A 15,578-nucleotide genomic window follows, 5' to 3' on the forward strand; every position below is an offset into this window, starting at 1 on the left:
GTGGGTGGGATGAATGGAGATATTGGTGTAGATTGAATAGATGGGTAGATGTGTCGAGGTCGGCAGCATCGATGGAGATTGAGTGGGACAAGACTGATGGACTCAGTAAGGATCCTCCTCAGCAAGGAGGACACACAGCTGACAAGCTGTGCACATCAGTGCTTTCTGCTTGCTGGCTTGCAGGCTGTGCTCAGAGCTGCCCTACAGGGACCACTGCAAAATCTCCCTGGGGAGCGGGAATGGGGATAGGGACAGGGCTGGGGTGTGGAGAGTCAGGCTGCTGCAGGCACAGGACACAAAGGAGTATTCACACTGACATCCCACCCAGGGGACACCAGGGTGTCTGAATGCAAGGGAACAGAGCTAGAACTACCCATGTGCCCAGCATAAAGCAAATCTCTGCAAAGGACCTGGCACAGACTGCAGTGGGTGGGAGATGAGGACAGCACAGCCACAGCCATATGCTCACTGCCAGCACAGACTTTAGACTGCCCCAAAATTGCCCCAAAGCATCCTGCCTTAGATGTTGTTGGTGCCTGGGTATACAGCAGTGTCTCCAGTGCTGAGCCATGGACCCCCCCACCATTACCAGTACGTGTGTATGTGCCCCCCAACCCTTCCCCATACTGGGGCCGACCCCATCTGTGAGACGCAGACAGCATGCAAAGGGACACAGAGACATGGATGCAGAGTCAGCACTAGTTCAGTGTCATGTTTATTAATGTGACATCTGGAGGGATGGAGGCAAGAGGAGGCAACAGGCAGAGGTGGGTGGTGGGGGCACGGTGGGGGACATCTGAGTGGGAAGTGGGGGCTGCTGCCACCAGCAGTGGCCCAGAGGGACAGGGAGGGTGAGGAACCACCGTCCTCACATCGCATCCCCAGTGGGACTAAGAGCACTCGGACCTCTTCAGGGTCTTCGTGACAGCGGTGCCATCGTGTGTGACCCTGCAGGTGTAGGTCTCGTGACTTGACCAGTCGCTGGCAGTCAGTGACAGGTAGCTGCTGGCCATGTACTGGCTGTTGCTCTGCCGCTGCGCTGGTGTGGTCTCGCCTTTCCGGGTGGAGCCATCGACCAGCCACTCCACTGTCACCGGGCTGGGGTAGAAGTCGCTTATCAGGCACACTAGGGTGGCCTTGTTCTGATCCAGCTCCTCCTTTGATGGTGGGAAGAGGGTGATGGTGGGGGCCACCTTGGGCTGGCCTGCAGGAGAGAAGCAGAGCGGCCACACATGTATGTATGGGTGTACATATGTGTGTGCATGTACATGCACGTGTACAAGCACATCCACCCATCCATATCTATTTTCATGGATGTTATACATGTGTATATGTATATACACATATATACACATATACATATGAATATGTATATATATATATGCATATATACATTTTATATTGTAGTTTTTTCTACAGATAAAATGTTATATATAATCCATATATATAATATACATTATATCTATAAAACTTACATAAAGCATACAGCAGACTACATATATACATATAAATAGTTATATCTTATGTACATATCTATAATAAATCTATATTATATATAACAATTTTTTTAATATATAAGCAATTTTAATATTTTATATACATATATATATATTTATATATATGCACACACAAAATTTCAACCATATGTATTTGGGTGAACCTGATTCAGCTTTGGAACTCTGGTTAACTGCCATAATACCTTTTCTTTCCTGCTGCAAGGCTATTTTTAAATTTTAATTAAAGTTTTAAAGAAAAAGCACTCCATTTTCTGGCTATTTCTGCCTCAAGACATGTTCAGACTCGTCTCAGAAAAAGTACAATTAAAAATTGCCATGAGGAAGGCAAGATTTACTCTTTCTCAGACTGCTCATCAAACAAACTATAGCCAAATCAATATCTATATACACATCTGTATCTTCATTCATATCTACACCAGAAAATGGAGGAGAACTGCCCCATTAAAAACTTTCCACTGAGGATTTGTTGAAATGCTTTTTTTTTTTGGACTTATGCCCTAAATAATTTGGTTCAGATTGTTTTTTTTTCGGCCAATTTTTTCTAAAAATCAAAAAACATATTTTTTTCTCTCTCTCTTTATATATATATATATATATATGTATATATATATATATATATATATATTTTTTTTTTTTTAAATTACAAAATATTCCTGTCAGCTTTTTCTGCAGAATAATCTTCCATTTTTGACAGCACTTACCTGGACAGCGTGCTTGAAACCTCTGAAAAATTGAATTTCACCCCAAGGACACTGTTTCAGTGACACTTGGGCTTCCCATGGCACTGGAGCCAACAGAAGTCCCCAGTGAGAGATCAGACTGGGGACAAAGGTCTTAGTCCTTCAGACTAAGAGGGAAGGACTAACAACTCACAACTAATTTCTTGACTAAGACAAAAACTGTCTTCTTATCAACCTAAACACAATTTCTGAAATCGTGTGGCTGAGACAGACCTCAGGCACATTTTCTGGTCAAATTTTAAGAATTTTCCATTGACAAAATAAGCCCAAGTCCTCCACAGCGCACACCAGAGCCCTCCCGGTCGCCAGGGACAAGACTCAGCCCAGACTGCCGCGCTGAGTGCCCAGCCCTGCGCTGGTGGCAGACCCCAGCCTGCCGCCAAGACTGAGAAAAATCCCCAAATCACCAAAAATCGACCAAATGTCACAATTTCACAATGGGGGAAGAAAGACCGAGACGAGGTCAGCGACTCACCTAGGACGGTCAGGGTGGTCCCGGACCCGAATATACCACACAGTGATACGGAGCAATGCAAAAACCTCCCACTTCGTGGCAGGAGCAGTTCTGGGTCCTGTGGAGGTGGCAGGATGAGGGGACGGGTCAGAAGTGATGGGATGGGAGTGTCCTGATGGACAAAGCAGAAGGGAGATGATAGGCTGGACACAATAGGATGAAGGTGGCGGAATGGACACAGCAGGATGGTGGTGCTGGGGGCTGGTACAGGAGGTGTGTCCCTATGGTAGCCACGCAGAGCACCCAGGCGATGCAGGCAAGAAATGTCCCAGGGGATCCTGGTGCCACGGACTACTGCCTCCAGCCTCCCAGCTGCCTTCTGACAAAGTGAATAAGGATGTTCAGTACCAAGGACACAATCAGGAGGGACTCTGCAGATTTCAGAGAACCAGAAAAGACTTGCAACAGCACAGAGCATTCAGACCATGCAGCCTTCTTTCTGCAGATCAGGGGAAGGAGCAAGAGCACATTTCAGTGTGGCTAGGCAGACCAAGGATGTACTGCCACAGCCAAAGTTGGAAAAAAAACAAAACCAACCGAAAAAACAAAGGCTGTGTAGACCCCTAGCACCCACTTGCTGCTGGGGAAGTCTGTAAGTGAACACGGAGCAACTTCCTGAGGATGATCAGTTGATTCCTGAGGTCCTACCACGGAAATACTTGCAGTGATAAATGGCCATGCAGAAGCAGCTCAAGCGGCGGCCAATGCCCAGCCTCATGAGTGGCTGAGCCCTGCTGCTTGCTTTGGATCACGGTGTGCAGATGGTGTTTGTGCACCCTCCTCATCTCTTCCAAGGGATATCCAGTAGCTGTGCCATTGTTGGTCAAGGTCTTGACTGAAGTCATGTCAACCTGCCACAAGCACCCACCAAAAAATGTTCTTGCCTGTCAGCCAGTTTTAGAGCAGCCCCTCCAATTCAGGCCTATCTGTTTTGATAGCCTTACTCTCGTTGATGTTGTCCTTCCAGCTTTATCCCATTGCTGCATCACTGCCCTGTCCCTGCTGCCCACATCCTCTTCCAGAGAGGAAAAGAAAATGTGAAGAGGATGTTGATGCCCAACCAGAGCTGCCAGAGCCAAGGCACCGGCTTAAAAATGAACTCAAAAATATGCAAATGTTGTGGTTTGTGCAAGTGGTTGTAGAAAGAGGCAGAGTTGGTGAATCTCCTGAGTCACTAGAAAATGAATGATGCATCAAAGATTTTGTGGTTGGAAGCACTTTCTGTTACAAATGTTTGGTTTTTCTCTGGGAAGGCTTAGGTGCAACTGATTGGTGCAAGTGACACAGACTCATTGAAACTGACTGTGCAAAGTATATAACTGAAGTATATGACGCCACATGCTACGATGAACAGTTTCTGAGTATTTCTGAGACTTTTACGGGGTTTCAGTTTGATTTTAGGGGAGGACAATAAGGGTACTCAGAAGTCCAGCTCTTTTCCTCAGAGGAATGCATATAAGAGAACCAGTGCTGTGCTGATGTACCAGCTGAGTAGTGGTGGCCCTCCAGCAGGGACTGGGCAGGTGGTCTCAGTAGGAGCAGGGGCAGATGAGGAGCTGCCTGCCCAGTGCATGCAGGGAACACTACAAATGGTGGATGTAGGATGGCAGAGAGGCAGCCAGCAGGGGCCAGGGTGCAGCCTGGCAGCACAAGAGGACATGGGTCCTGCAGCACAGAGCAGAGATTGAGGTGGGACTTCTAAGACAGACAGTAAAAACCACAAGCTGCTCCTTGCACTGAAAAGGAGGTTTTTGTATCATTTCCCCATTGCTTTGTGTCACTGTGCAGCAGTGCTGCTGTCGTAGCTCCCACAGTAATAGACAGCCTCGTCCTCGGCTTGGACCCCAGTGATGGTTAATGTGCCCGTGGAGCCAGATTTGGAACCGGAGAATCGTGAAGGGATGTTCGAGGGTCTGTTGGTGTTAGCATAGATCACAGTGACAGGGGCACTGCCAGGTGACTTCTGCTGGTACCAGCCATAGCTGTAGCTACTCCCGGAGCAGGTGATCTTGACGGTTTCTCCCGGGTTTGCTGACACTGAGGCCGGCTGAGTCAGCGCTGCCTGCACCAGGGAACCTGGAGAGGAAGAGGAGAGAGGGGAGAAAACGGCGGTCAGTGATTGCCCGACACGCACAGCCCTCCCCGCGCAGCAGCGGGACAGAGCCCCGTGCCCAAAGTCCCCGACCGGGCGCAACGAGTACCTGAGCTGTGGGCGAGCACCGCCAGGAGGAGAGGAGCCCAGGCCATGGCGCAATCCCAGTAGCTGTGTGTCCCCACGCCGATGGGGCTGAGCTGTGGACCTCGATGCCCTTTTATACCCGCGTCCTTCCGCAGCACGCCCCCCATGCAAATCACTCCCTGTGCTCCCAGCCACGTCCTACGCCTCTCCCCACACCTCCTTACCCACTCCTGGCCCAGCCCCTTCACTGTGGCACAGCGGGGTTGGCCAGGCGTTGCAGCGGGGACACGTGGCAGCACCCAGGCCCACACCAGCCTTAGAGTAAGCCCAAAGTGCTGTGGTACCAAAGTGCTGGGGAGAGCTGGACCAGCGGAGCATGGCGGGAACAGGCCATGGCTCCCTTCACAGAATCACAGAATCACAGAATCACAGAATCACTAAGGTTGGAAAAGACCTCTAAGATCCTCCAGTCCAACCATCCACCTATAACCAATATTTCCCATTAAACCACGTCCTCCAGTACAACATCTAAATGTCTCTTGAACTGCTGCCTACAGTGCTGCCCCTGCCCCATTTCACCCCTCAGACATGCGATGCCCTGCCCTGGGCATGCTAGGTTTTAGCAGGTGGCAGTTCCTGAGCAGAAAAGGCCCTGGGGGCTGGCAGGACCCTCAGCAGCAGCAGTTCAGCCAATAAAGGGCTTGTACTGGAAAGGAAGCTGCCAGGATCAGCAGGAGCCAAGGGTGGTTAAGGCCTCAGAGCATCACTTATCCATGGGATTACTGCTTTGGGGCAGGAATGAAACAGCTGAGTAGAATTATCCAGTGGTGGCACCAGAGTCAACAGGCAAAGGCTGAAATACAGGGAACCACAAGAACACAGAATGGTTTGGGCTGAGAGGGACCTCAAAGCCTACCCAGTTCCAAGCCATGCCACAGGCAGGGACACCTCCCACCAGAACAGGCTGCCTATAGCCCATCCAGTCTGGCTTTGGGTGGCCCTGCCAGGAAGGAAGCATCCAATACTTGTCTGGTCAACTTGTTACAGTGCTTCATCACCTCTGACTGAAGAATTTCTTCTTCATAGCTAACCTAAATCTACCCTCTTTCCATTTTAAACCTTTTCTCCTTGTCATACTGTTACAGGTCCTTGTAAAAAGTCTCTCTCCATCTTTTTCATGAGCCTCCTTTAAGCACTGACAAGCTGCAGGGAGGTTGCCCCAGAGCTTTCTCCAGACCCAGTTCTCGCAGCCTTTCTTCGTAGGAGAGGTGTTCCAGCCCACTGATAGTTTTTTGTTGAATACTGTTCAATAGAGCAAAACACTCTTTTTTACTGCAAGGCTGATCAAACGTTGGAACACGTGTCCCAGATAGCCGTGAAGTCTCCATCCTTGGTGACCTTCAAACCTGCACGGGCAGGTCCTGGTCAGCCTGCAGCAGCTGCCCCAGCATGGAGCAGGGTGGGAGGAGACGATCTCCAGTGTCCCCACCAGCTCCAGCTATTTGGGGCTTTCCCCAGCCCCAGCACCTGCACTTCTTCCTCCTTGCTCTGCTGCTCTCTTGCCTGGGCTCACACCCCTGGTATCAGCCTCAATCTCAATGCCTTCCCTCCTCTCCAGGCCTCTATCTGCCTGAATAACAGAGCCCTTGGACCCAACACCATGTCCCACACAGAGGTCAATGGGGCAGGGGTCCCAGGGGTGATATCCCTGTGAGCGGCACAGAGGAGATGTACTAGAATAGGTTCACAGGCAGCACAGCCTGATCCACCAGACAGGTACAATTGTTGCTACTTGACCACGTCCAAGCTGCAGCAGCAGGCACCTGAGGAGCCCTGGTAGCTCGGGCTTTCATTTCCCTGTTGCTAGAACTCTCTATGACCATGGCCAGTGCTTCTTTCTCTGCCTGAGCAGTAATAAACAGCTTTGTCTTGGGCTCCTGTGAAGATTAACATGACCACAGAGCAGGGCAGGTCTCTGTTGGTGCCAGGGTTATGGTCTGAGCAGAGCTGAACCCTGGAGCACTGTTCATGCACAGGGTACTGCCATTTCCCCAGGTGCTGCTCAAGCACAACCAGAAGCCCCCACTGCCACCTATGCCTGCAGGTCTCCACAGGCACGTGCACACACCGTGGTGCCAGGGATGGCTCAGCAGCCCATACCTGCCCTGCTTAGGGGCTGTTGGGTATTTATGCACCGAGCTTGCCCAAGTCCTGGCTTTTGGCCACCTTCAGGAGGGAGAAAGCAGCACGAGGCAGAAGCAACCCTGCAACAGCTACACAGTGAGGCAAGATGGGTGGGCAGCAGGAGATAGGGTCCAGGGTCTATGTGCAGTGCAGGGCAGGGACAGGGCTGCTGGAACCATCCCCTCCCTGAGTGATGGGCACAGTCTCTACAGGAGGACAGAGCAGGGCACCTGGTGTAGCCACCTGCAGCACAGCGCTGGGCCATGCCTGGGACTTGTGTCACCAGAATAATGGCACAGCAAAGTCTGCCAGCTGCTCCCTGAGATGTCAGGTCTGTGTATCTTTTTCCATTACTCTGACACTGTGGCACCAGTACTGCTGCTGTCTTCATTCCCACAGTAGTAGACAGCCTCGTCCTCAGCTTGGACCCCATTGGTGGTTAATGTGCCTGTGGAGCCAGATTTGGAACCAGAGAATCATGAAAGGATGTTCGAGGGTCTCTCATCATCATAGTAGATCACAGTGACAGGGGCACTGCCAAGTGCCTTCTGCTGGTACCAGCCATAGTCATTGATAATCAGATTCTGATTACCATAGATGTGAGTGTCTTGATATCCCATATGTGACTGTGGGCACAGGGCCTCATCCCACAGCCTGGGGAGTGCTGTGTGTGTCAGACGCTGGCCGAGCTCCATTTTCTCCCCTCTCTCCTCTTCCTTTCCAGGTTCCCTGGTGCAGGCAGCGCTGACTCAGCCGGCCTCGGTGTCAGCAAACCTGGGAGGAACCGTCAAGATCACCTGCTCCGGGGGTTACAGCGACTACTAGGGCTGGCACCAACAGAAGACACCTGGCAGTGTCCCTGTCACTGTGATCTATGATAGTAGCAGCAGACCCTCGAACATCCCTTCACGATTCTCCGGTTCTGGATCTGGCTCCACAAACACATTAACCATCACTGGGGTCCAAGCCGAGGACGAGGCTGTCTATTACTGTGGTGGCTGGGACTACAGGGTCACAGCAATAACACCATTGCCAGGCTTATGCTGCTGTAAAACATAAATATAATGTCTGTTAACCATGGATAGAGTTGGGAACTCTCACTGCCGCTCATGCCTTCAGGTCTCCTCAGGCACCCTCGCAGGAACAGCAGAGACTGACAACTGCTCCCTGCAATGTTGTAGTGGAAATGCTGAGTCACAGCCTGCAGCAGTAATTGAGCACCTGGTAGAAAAGTAGGGCCAACCCAGGGGAACTCAGGTGCATGCAATGTACCTGAGTGACCTGAGTCCTGGCTCCACCCCTTCCCAGACCTCATTTAAGGGTTGGCAGTGGAGGTGTAGATATTTTGCTGGTGATCCCTGTGTACTTGAGGCCTTATAAAGGTAAGTAGTTTATATTTATTTGTTTCTGTGGCAGCTATATCTGGGCTTGTTCTTGTTTGCTGTAGCCTACGATTGTGATGCTCTGCTTTTATTGTTACTTTCTGTCACCTGAAGTGATGTGCATTACAGATGTACAAAAGGTTATGTATCATTTTTCACTGCTCTGTGTCACTGTGATACCAACATAGCTGCTGTCTGCACTCCCACAGTAATAGACAGCCTCGTCCTCGGCTTGGACCCCAGTGATGGTTAATGTGGCTGTGGAGCCAGATTTGGAACCGGAGAATCGTGAAGGGATGTTCGAGGGTCTGTTGGTGTCCCTGTAGATCACAGTGACAGGGGCGCTGCCAGGTGACTTCTGCTGATACCAGCCATAGTTGTAGCTACTCCCAGAGTAGGTGATCTTTGTAGAATTGACAGAGTTATTTGGGTTGGAAGGGACCTTTAAGACCATCTAGTTCCAATCCTCCCCCTATAGGTAGGGTCACCTCCCCCTAGAATAGGTTGCTCACAGCCCCATCCAGCCTGGCCTTGAATGCTTCCAGGGAGGGGACACCCATAGCTGCTTTGGGCAACCTGTTTTAGTGTCTCACTGTCTTTACTGTAAAGACTTTCTTGTTATTATCTAAACTAAATCTACCCTCTTCCATTTCTCTTTGTCCTTTTGCTACATGTTCCTATAGAAAGTCCCTCTCCAGCTTTCCTGTAGACCCCCTTCAAATACTGGAAGGCCACTGAACGGTCCCCTGGAGCCTTCTCTTCTCCAGGCTCAAAAGCCCCAGGTCTCTCAGCCTCTCCTTATAAGGGAGGTGCTCCAGTCCTCTGATCATCTTCATGGCCCTCCTCTGGAGACCTGCTCCAGCAGCTCCACGTCCTTTTTGTGTTGGTGATACCACAGCTGGATGCGGTTTTCCAGATGGGCACTCACAAGAGTAGAGCAGGGGGGCAGAAGAATCATATCAAATCTTGATTGCTTACTGCAGTTTTACTGACAACAAGGTGCAGCAAGCCTTCCCAGGATACCAGAGCTGTGGGCAAGCACCACAAGGAGGAGAGAAGCCCAAGCCATGGTGCAATTCCTTCAGCTGTGCATCCCAATGTTGATAGGGCTATGCCATGGACCACAGCTCATTCTTAAAAGCTGCCCACTGTACAGGCCCCTATGATCACTATCAGCTCCTATTGCAGTGCTCTCCCTGCTCACTATGCTCACAGGAGGCCGGCTGATCATGGTTAGCTATCACTGGGTTCCAGACTGGGGAACAGTAACACAGTGAGATGGAAAACTGAGTTACTGATCTGAGTTCAAAATGGAGGCTTTCTGCGCTTACTGACTTACGGCTGATCGGGGCTGTGGGGCTGAGGCAGGTTTGTCCTCTCTGCATGGCCATGTTTGTAAATGCTCTCCTCTATGTACCTAGATGTATGGGATATCACTCTGGCACTTGGCCACATTGTACCCATCCCTGCAAAGACGCAACAGTTTGTCATCCCCAGCCCTGCTCCATGGAGCTGCCTCTGTGCTGGGATGCTCTGGGCTGGGTTCTCATCCTTTAATGTGTCTGTGGCCATGGCTGAAGTCCCTTCTCCTTTAATAGTGGTGTTCCCCATACCACTGCTGCTTGGGAGGGCTGTGTGTGTGTGTCAGGCACTTGTTGAACCCTATTTTCTCCCCTCGCTCCTCTCCCTCTCCAGGTTCCCTGGTGCAGGCAGCAGTGACTCAGCTGGCCTCGGTGTCAGCAAACCTGGGAGAAACTGTCAAGATCACCTGTTCCGGGAGTAGCAGTGCTTATGGCTGGTACCAGCAGAAGTCACCTGGCAGTGTCCCTGTCACTGTGATCTATGGTAGCACTGGTAGACCCTCGAACATCCCTTCACGATTCTCCGGTTCCAAATCTGGCTCCACAGCCACGTTAACCATCACTGGGGTCCAAGCCGAGGACGAGGCTGTCTATTACTGTGGGAACTACGACAGCAGCGGTACTGGTGATACAGAGAGACGTTGCAGTTAATTGATGCCAAGTCCTAAAAATGCCAGCAGCAGTGGGATGGGACCCATTGCCCAAAGGCCCCAGCTGGGAACAGTGGGTCTTCCTAGGGCACCGGAGCTGTGGGTCAGCACTGTCAGCAGGAGAGGGGCACAGGCTTGTGGTGTTATCCCAGCAGCTGCACATCCTCATTGCAATGGGTCTATGCCATGGACTCAAACCTTTGCATACCCTAGGCTGCCCACAACACAGCCCGCTCATGCAGAAGCTGCCCTCACAGTTGCAGCTCCCATCCCAGTGCTCCCCCTGCCCAATGCAGCCATTTCCCTGGACCCCTAAAGACCAATTGTGGTTAGTTGTCACTAAGGTCAGAAGATGAGGCTGTGGTGGCTACTATAGCAGGACTAATGCTGGTAATAGAGACAGAGGAAGATGCAGAACTGAGTTGCAGACCTGAGTTAAAAATGGAGGTTTTCTTCACTCACTGACTTAAGGCTGAGCAGGCCTGTGGGGCTGAGGTAAATTTATGTATTCTCTGCATGGCCATGTCTATAGATGCCTTCCTCGGTGTATCTAGCTGTATGAGAGGTTTCTCTGGGTACTAAGTCACATTATACCTGTCACAGAATCACAGAATTGTAGGGGTTGGAAGGGACCTCCAGAGATCACCGAATCCAACCCCCCTGCCAAAGCAGGTTCCCTACACCAGGTCACACAAGTAGGCATCCAGACGGGTCTTGAATATTTCCAGAGAAAGAGACTCCACAGCCTCCCTGGGCAGCTTGTTCCAGTGGGAAAAAAAAAAATACATATATATATTTCTTCATGAATTTGCATGTTCCTGAAAAGGCACAGCTCTGTGTCACCCCCCCAGCCCTGTTCCATGTTGCTGCTGCAGGCCCCATCCTCCCACTGCTGGAGCTGTCTCTGTACTGAGCTGTTCTGGTCTGGGCTCTGTTCCTGCAATGTGCCACCACCATCAGAGTGGAAGGGACCTCAGCCACAGCCATGGGCACTTTGGAGGATCAGAGCTCAGCAAGAAGCATCCCAGTATGGAGGCAGCTCCAGCAGAAATTGGACAAGGGCATCAGCTGCTATGGGCAGAGGCTGGGCATGCTGCAGTGCTGTGCATCTTGTTGGGATGTGTTCAGGACACCATGCACAGCAACCCACACTGCAGGACAGGGAGTGCAGGGCTGTGGTGGGGACCTGTGCTACCATCAAACAGAGGCAGCAAAGCCTGCCAGCTGCTTCTTGCACTGACAGGAGGCTTGTGTATCACTTCCTCACTGCTGTGTCACCACGGGACAAGCATCACTGCTGTCTTCACTCCCACAGTAGCAGTCGGCCTCATCCTCAGCTTGGAGCCGGACTGGGAACCAGTGAATCATGAATGGATGTTCGAGGGTCTACTGGTGCTAGCATAGATCACAGTGACAGGGGCACTGCCAGGTGACTTCTGCTGGTACCAGCCATGGTTGTTGACAATCCTGGAGCAGATGTGGGTGTCCTGCTACCCCATTTGTCCCTGTGGAATCAGGTGCCTCATCTGACAGCCTGATGAGGGCTATGCTTGTTCGGCACTTGCTGAGCCCTATTTTTTCTCCTCTCCCTCACACAAACCTGAAGGGAGAGTGCAAAGTGAACAGAGCCAGGCTTTTCGAGCAGAATCCAGCACCATGACAAGAGGCAGTGGCACAGTCTGAATGCAGAGGTTCTGTCTGGCCAGAGTCAGGAGTTACATCCTTAATCCATAGATAATGTAACACTGATCCAGGTTGCCCAGAGATACCATGGAGTCTCCTCCTTGGAGAAATGACAGCCACCTGCACACAGGCCTAGGCACTGTGCTGTAGGTGTTGCCACTTGAGCTGAGGTAGGAGCAGATCACAGCAATCATCCTGAACTGAAAGATTCTGTGGCTGTCACTCTTCTGGCACAAGAGCAGCCAGCCCTGCTCTATACCAGTGGCCTTGTGCTGTGGGAAACATCCCCTCTAAGTGGGGAGCTTTGGCCTGGCTGCTCAGCAGACCACAGGTTCCCTGCTGTCAGTGCTGGCGATGTGATTTTTGCCCTGCCATGTATAGTCTAGGGCAATGAGGGGAGGGCCTGAGTGGCACAGCTGAGTGTGAACCTGAGAGAAAAAGGCAGAAAACATCCATTTTTAATTCAATTTAATTTTTAATGTACCTCATTTCATACCTCGCTGTGTCACTACCAGCACTAGTGCTGCTGTCCCAGCTAGCACAGTAATAGACAGCCTCGTCCTCAGCTTGGACCCCAGTGATGGTTAATGTGGAGCCGGAGTAGGAACCAGAGAATCGTGAAGGGATGTTTGAGGGTCTCTTGGTGTTCTCATAGATCACAGTGACAAGGGCACTGCCAGGTGACTTCTGCTGGTACAAGCTGTAACCATAGATGCTGTTACTCCCAGAGCAGGTGATCTTGACGGTTTCTCCCAGGTTTGCTGGTATTGAGGGCTTGCTGAGTCAGCGCTGCCTGCACCAGGATACCTGGAGAGGAGAGAGGGGGCTTATCATGGAGGTATTATAGATTAAAGTGTCAGTGGCATTGTCAGGAGTCTTCTGCTTGTACAAGTCATAGTTGCTGTTAACCATGGAGTAGAAGTTCGGAATATTCTGTGTATGCCTGTGTGAGGCATGGGGTTACCTCCCTGTGAGGAGGAGGAGGGCTGTGTGTGTCAGGCACAGACTGAGCCTTGTTTTCTTCCCTCTCCCTCTCCAGGTTCTCTGGTGCAGGCAGCGCTGACTCAGCCAGCCTCAGTGTCAGCAAACCTGGGAGAAACCGTCAAGATCACCTGCTCCGGGGGTAGCTATGGCTATGGCTGGCACCAACAGAAGTCACCTGGCAGTGCCCCTGTCACTGTGATCTATGATGACAGCAGCAGGCCCTCGAACATCCCTTCACGATTCTCCGGTTCCCAATCCGGCTCCACGGGCACATTAACCATCACTGGGGTCCAAGCTAAGGATGAGGAAGCTGGGGCAGCAGTGCTGGTGTTATGGTGGTGGTGGCATTGTGGGGTTTTCTCCCTTCCCATGCCCTGCATGGGCAGAGCTGTTGAGGGCAGTCAGTTTTGCCCTCTGGGACCACAGCTGTTGTGTTGCTGCCTTTGCAGAGCCCTGCTCCTGTCCTACTGGGGTCTATGACAGCAGCTTTGTAGATATAGAGGCACAGGGAGACATGGCAGTGATGTGATGTCTAGAACTAAAAATGCCTTCTGTCTGTGTCTATTATGGCTGTGATTGAGGTCTCGTCTCTTCCTGCTGTGGTGTTCCCTGTGCCACACTGCTGGATGGACAGTGTGTGCTGGGGAATCGTGGGGAGCGGCTCTGGAGGCAGCACCCACTGCTGTGTTAGAAGGGAGCACAAGGCACTGGCAGGGGTCTTGCTAGGAGAGCTGGCATTAGCAGGGATAGTGGATGCCCCAAGTGGAAGAGACGGACACAGCTATGGCCGTTTTTGATGAGAGGTGTCCAGAGCAGAGCAGCACATCCCAGTGCCTCAGACATCTCCTGTGCCCTGCGTCATGAAAGGGAGTACATTCATAGCCATAGCCATGCAGATGGAGCAGGAAACTGCTACAACCACAGTTCTGCATGGCCAAAAGGAAGATGGACAGAAAACAGTCTTATAATTTGTTATGTCAGTTCCTTGTAATCGTTGTCACCAGACAGCATTGGAGCAACATTCCCAGCTCCCACAGTAATAGTCAGCCTCGTCCTCGGCTTGGACCCCAGTGATGGTTAATGTGTTTGTGGAGCCAGATGTGGAACCGGAGAATCGTGAAGGGATGTTCGAGGGTCTGTTGTTGTTGTTATAGATCACAGTGACAGGGGCACTGCCAGGTGACTTCTGCTGGTACCAGCCATAATAACTTCCAGCAAAGCTGCCACCCCCTGTGGGTTTGCTGACACAGTGGCTGGCTGAGTCAGTGCTGCCTGCACCAGGGAGCCTGGGGATGGACAAGGACAATGGGGTCTATACCCAGTATCACCCTCATTTCTAAAATATGATTTGGGGTAACAGTCAAGGTCCTGGCCATTCAGATAGGACAAGGGCCTCTTGAATTCCCACAACAGTAACATAAGTCACAATTCCCAAAGCCCAGGGCTCAAGGAAGATGGCCTGGTAACTTTACTGTGTATGTAGCTTCTGTGTTTATGTTCCTACTACATACTGTAAAAATACAGCATAGCAGCTGCTGTTCAGTCTCCACAGTAATAGACAGCCTTGTCCTCAGCTTGGACCCCAGTGATAGTTAAGTTGTGCATGGAGCCAGATGCAGAACTGGAGAATTGTGAAGGGATGTTCGAGGGTCTCTTGGTGTCACTATGGATCACAGTCACAGCACCACTACCAGGTTTCTCCTGGAACTAGCCATATTCATGGCTACTCTCAGAGTGACCAATCCCTGGTCTTGCTGCAGGGCCCCAGGCAATGCCTGCAGGAGCAGAAATGCAGCGAAGCCATGGGACCTGATGTACAGGCTGAAGGAGAGCAGTAAGAAGGAGGGGAGACTCTAGAGCCAGGCTGAGAGGAAGCAGCAGAGAAAAAAACTTCTTTGATGTCTCAGTACCCTGGGGATCAGTGTCATCCTCTCAGCCACCATTCCTGTCATTGCTACCACAGTAATGGGCAGTGTTGTCTGCAGCTTGGACCACAGTTGTACTTAATGTGTTAATGAGTTAATGTGATATTTCATGAGCGTGGGCCTGGACTGGGCACCAAAGAATTTTGAGAGAGTGCTTGTGGGTCTGCCAGTGTTAGAATGGATCCCAGTGACAGGGGCACTGCCTGCTATCTTCTCCTGATACCAGCCATAGATGTTGTTAATCCTGGAGCAGATGTGGATATCCTGCTGTCCCATGCGTGTCTGTGTGCTCAGCAGCCTCATCCCACTGCCAAATGAGGAGGCTGTGCATTTTGAGAACTCACTGAGTCCCGTTTTCTCTCCCTCTCCAGGTTCCCTGGTGCAGGCAGCGCTGACTCAACCTGCCTCGGTGTCAGGGAGAAACTGTCAAGATCACCTGCTCCGGGACTAGCAATAGCT

The 15,578-nt window shown here is 51.2% G+C and overlaps 1 protein-coding gene across 1 annotated transcript; it reads right to left on the reverse strand.

Annotated features, from left to right (window-relative positions):
• Positions 1–685: 685 nt before the first annotated feature.
• Positions 686–5,127, reverse strand: LOC100543536 (immunoglobulin lambda-1 light chain). Its single transcript, XM_085238125.1, has 4 exons — positions 4,973–5,127; positions 4,554–4,847; positions 2,733–2,771; positions 686–1,204 (listed from the first exon to the last, which is right to left on the reverse strand). The coding sequence occupies exons 1-4, from the start codon at positions 5,115–5,117 to the stop codon at positions 891–893; spliced, it is 792 nt and encodes a 263-aa protein (XP_085094251.1). The 5' UTR covers positions 5,118–5,127; the 3' UTR covers positions 686–890.
• Positions 5,128–15,578: the final 10,451 nt, after the last annotated feature.

Source organism: Meleagris gallopavo, chromosome 17 (assembly GCF_905368555.1).
Source record: "Meleagris gallopavo chromosome 17, MGAL_WU_HG_1.1, whole genome shotgun sequence".
Taxonomy (NCBI): Eukaryota; Metazoa; Chordata; class Aves; order Galliformes; family Phasianidae; genus Meleagris; species Meleagris gallopavo.

Bases quoted from the DNA above. Each gene is read 5' to 3' on its own strand.
- LOC100543536 (XM_085238125.1), bottom strand. From the start codon at position 5,117: ATGGGGGGCGTGCTGCGGAAGGACGCGGGTATAAAAGGGCATCGAGGT. The intron at 4,848-4,972 runs GTACTCGTTGCG...CTTCCTCTCCAG, and splicing joins GGTGCTCGCCCACAGCTCAG to GTTCCCTGGTGCAGGCAGCG. The intron at 2,772-4,553 runs AGTGACACAAAG...CCGTATCACTGT, and splicing joins CGACAGCAGCACTGCTGCAC to GTGGTATATTCGGGTCCGGG.